This window comes from Loa loa (genome assembly GCF_000183805.2).
Source record: "Loa loa unplaced genomic scaffold supercont3.327, whole genome shotgun sequence".
NCBI lineage: Eukaryota > Metazoa > Nematoda > Chromadorea > Rhabditida > Onchocercidae > Loa > Loa loa.
Genome location: NW_018108507.1, coordinates 41,613 through 43,655, shown reverse-complemented (window position 1 = coordinate 43,655; position 2,043 = coordinate 41,613). Strand labels below are relative to the sequence as shown.

The following is a 2,043-nucleotide window of genomic DNA, read 5'->3' as shown; positions in this document are numbered from 1 at the left end:
CATTTGTTTTTTTTTTTTTTTTTTTGAGCTTATTGTTTTAATAACGCATATGAGTTTATTATTTTAACAATTAATATGTCATTTATTTCTTTTTTCCCAAGAAAATTAGTTTGTTATTCAAATTTATTTTTGAAAATGGAAAAGTTTGACATCCTTAGGTGCATATTGAATAGAAATATATTTGGCTTAAAATTAAAATATCACCTAACTGTTTTTTTTCTTTTTTTACTTACGGTATAATAATATCTCTGGGATTGTACGTATTATCTGAAACAATAAGGTCTTGTAAATTATCAGGACGACAAACTCATATGGGTTATTAAAACAACGAGCTGAGATAATTAGCTTGTAATAATTGCTGAAACAATAAGCTTATATGGATTATTGAAACGATAAGTTCGTATGCATTACTGAAACATAAGAACATTGAAATATGCTTTTTCGCTGATCCTTAATCAGTTGATATAATAATTTCTTATTTCTTATTCATATTTTTTGTGCATAGTACCATCAAAACACTTTTTTTTTTTTACAGGACAACAATTAACATTACTCCGATCGGAATCCGGAAAAGTATACTTAATCAATTCATACTGTCCACATTTGGGTGCAAATTTCAGTGTTGGCGGACGTGTTGTCAACGATAATTGTATTCAGGTGGGATTTGTTGAAATGGAATTCCATATTAATTGATATTTAGTTGAAAATTATTCCTTTAACTAAAATAAGCAACCAATATTAAGGAAATAGAAAGAAAAGACACAGTAAAAAAAGTATGAAAATAATTAACATTAAAAAGTAATTAGCACTATGATAATATCTTAGTTTATAATCATTGCAAAACGCTTCACATTAAAAATTTTTGAAACACAAAAAAAAGAATCGTTTAAATGTCGAATTAATATTTTGTTAAAATTCATATCAGTTGATTAATTTAAATACTGCCAAGATTAAAGGTTAAGTTAAAAAAGAGTGTTGAATTTCCTAAGTTATGTAAAATCTATTAAAAAATGGAAGTAGAAATCAAAAGTCAAGCCGACTGATAAAATAAAATGAGCTTTATTATTGAAGTTAGCTTTTCATCAAAAATGTTAACTTTTTCGTTTTGGTGCAAAAACAAAAATTGGTAATAATTAAAAATATTGAGAAGGAAAGAAAACCATTCAAAATTTGTAATTATGCAAAAATTTGAAAAAGAGTTTTGAAGGTTTCGAGTTTTTTTTGCTGAAATTATTATAAAAATATTTCAGATATTGGGAAAATCCGTCCTAATTTAGCTAATGAACAATTTTATACCATATTATTCAGATAATTAGCCTTTAATAACTTTTCATTTTTCATTTTTCTTTTCTCAAATATAAATTTTATATCATTTTGTGGGAATAGCAATTCCTCCTTAATTAAAATTGCTAATTTAGTGCCCATTTCATGGATGGATATTCAACGCGGAAACAGGCATATGTGAGCGCATTCCGTATGAAACAAGTAATACAATACCGGAACAAGCTAAAGTATCAACTTGGCCAGTAATAGAAAAAACATGCATATTTACGCCTGGTAGGTTGCATTAATATAATCCAGTTAATAAAGTAACCAAATGATAATTTGCTTTTGTAGATATAACGAAAAATAAAAGAACTGATCTTTTCTTTGGTTAGGTATCATTGTGGTGGGGAAGATCCGGAATGGCAAATTCCGGACATCGATGAAATTACAAGCGGTGAGTGGACATACAAAGGTCGAACAGAACATGAAATTAATTGTCATATTCAGGAAATACCAGAAAATGGTGCTGATATTGCACATTTAAATTATTTGCATTTGGCCGGCATAAACAATGGTTTCTTTACTTTTGTTTCTTTTTGTTTCCCTTAATTATTATTATCATTTATTATTATTATCATTATTATTATTATTATTATTATTATTATTATTATTATTATTATTATTATTATTATTATTATTATTATTATTATTATTATTATTATTATTATTATTATTATTATTATTATTATTATTATTATTATTATTATTATTATTATT

General features: G+C 25.3%; 1 protein-coding gene across 1 annotated transcript in view; it reads left to right on the top strand.

Annotated features, from left to right (window-relative positions):
- Nucleotides 1-2,043, top strand: part of LOAG_18474 (hypothetical protein) — a gene marked incomplete at both ends in the record, with an annotated part of 6,135 nt that overhangs the window by 1,072 nt on the left and 3,020 nt on the right. Inside the window, 3 exons of the mRNA XM_020451136.1 lie at nt 536-657; nt 1,419-1,561; nt 1,659-1,840. Coding sequence (XP_020305107.1) covers nt 536-657; nt 1,419-1,561; nt 1,659-1,840 — 447 coding nt within the window. The remainder of the gene's footprint in view (nt 1-535; nt 658-1,418; nt 1,562-1,658; nt 1,841-2,043) is intronic.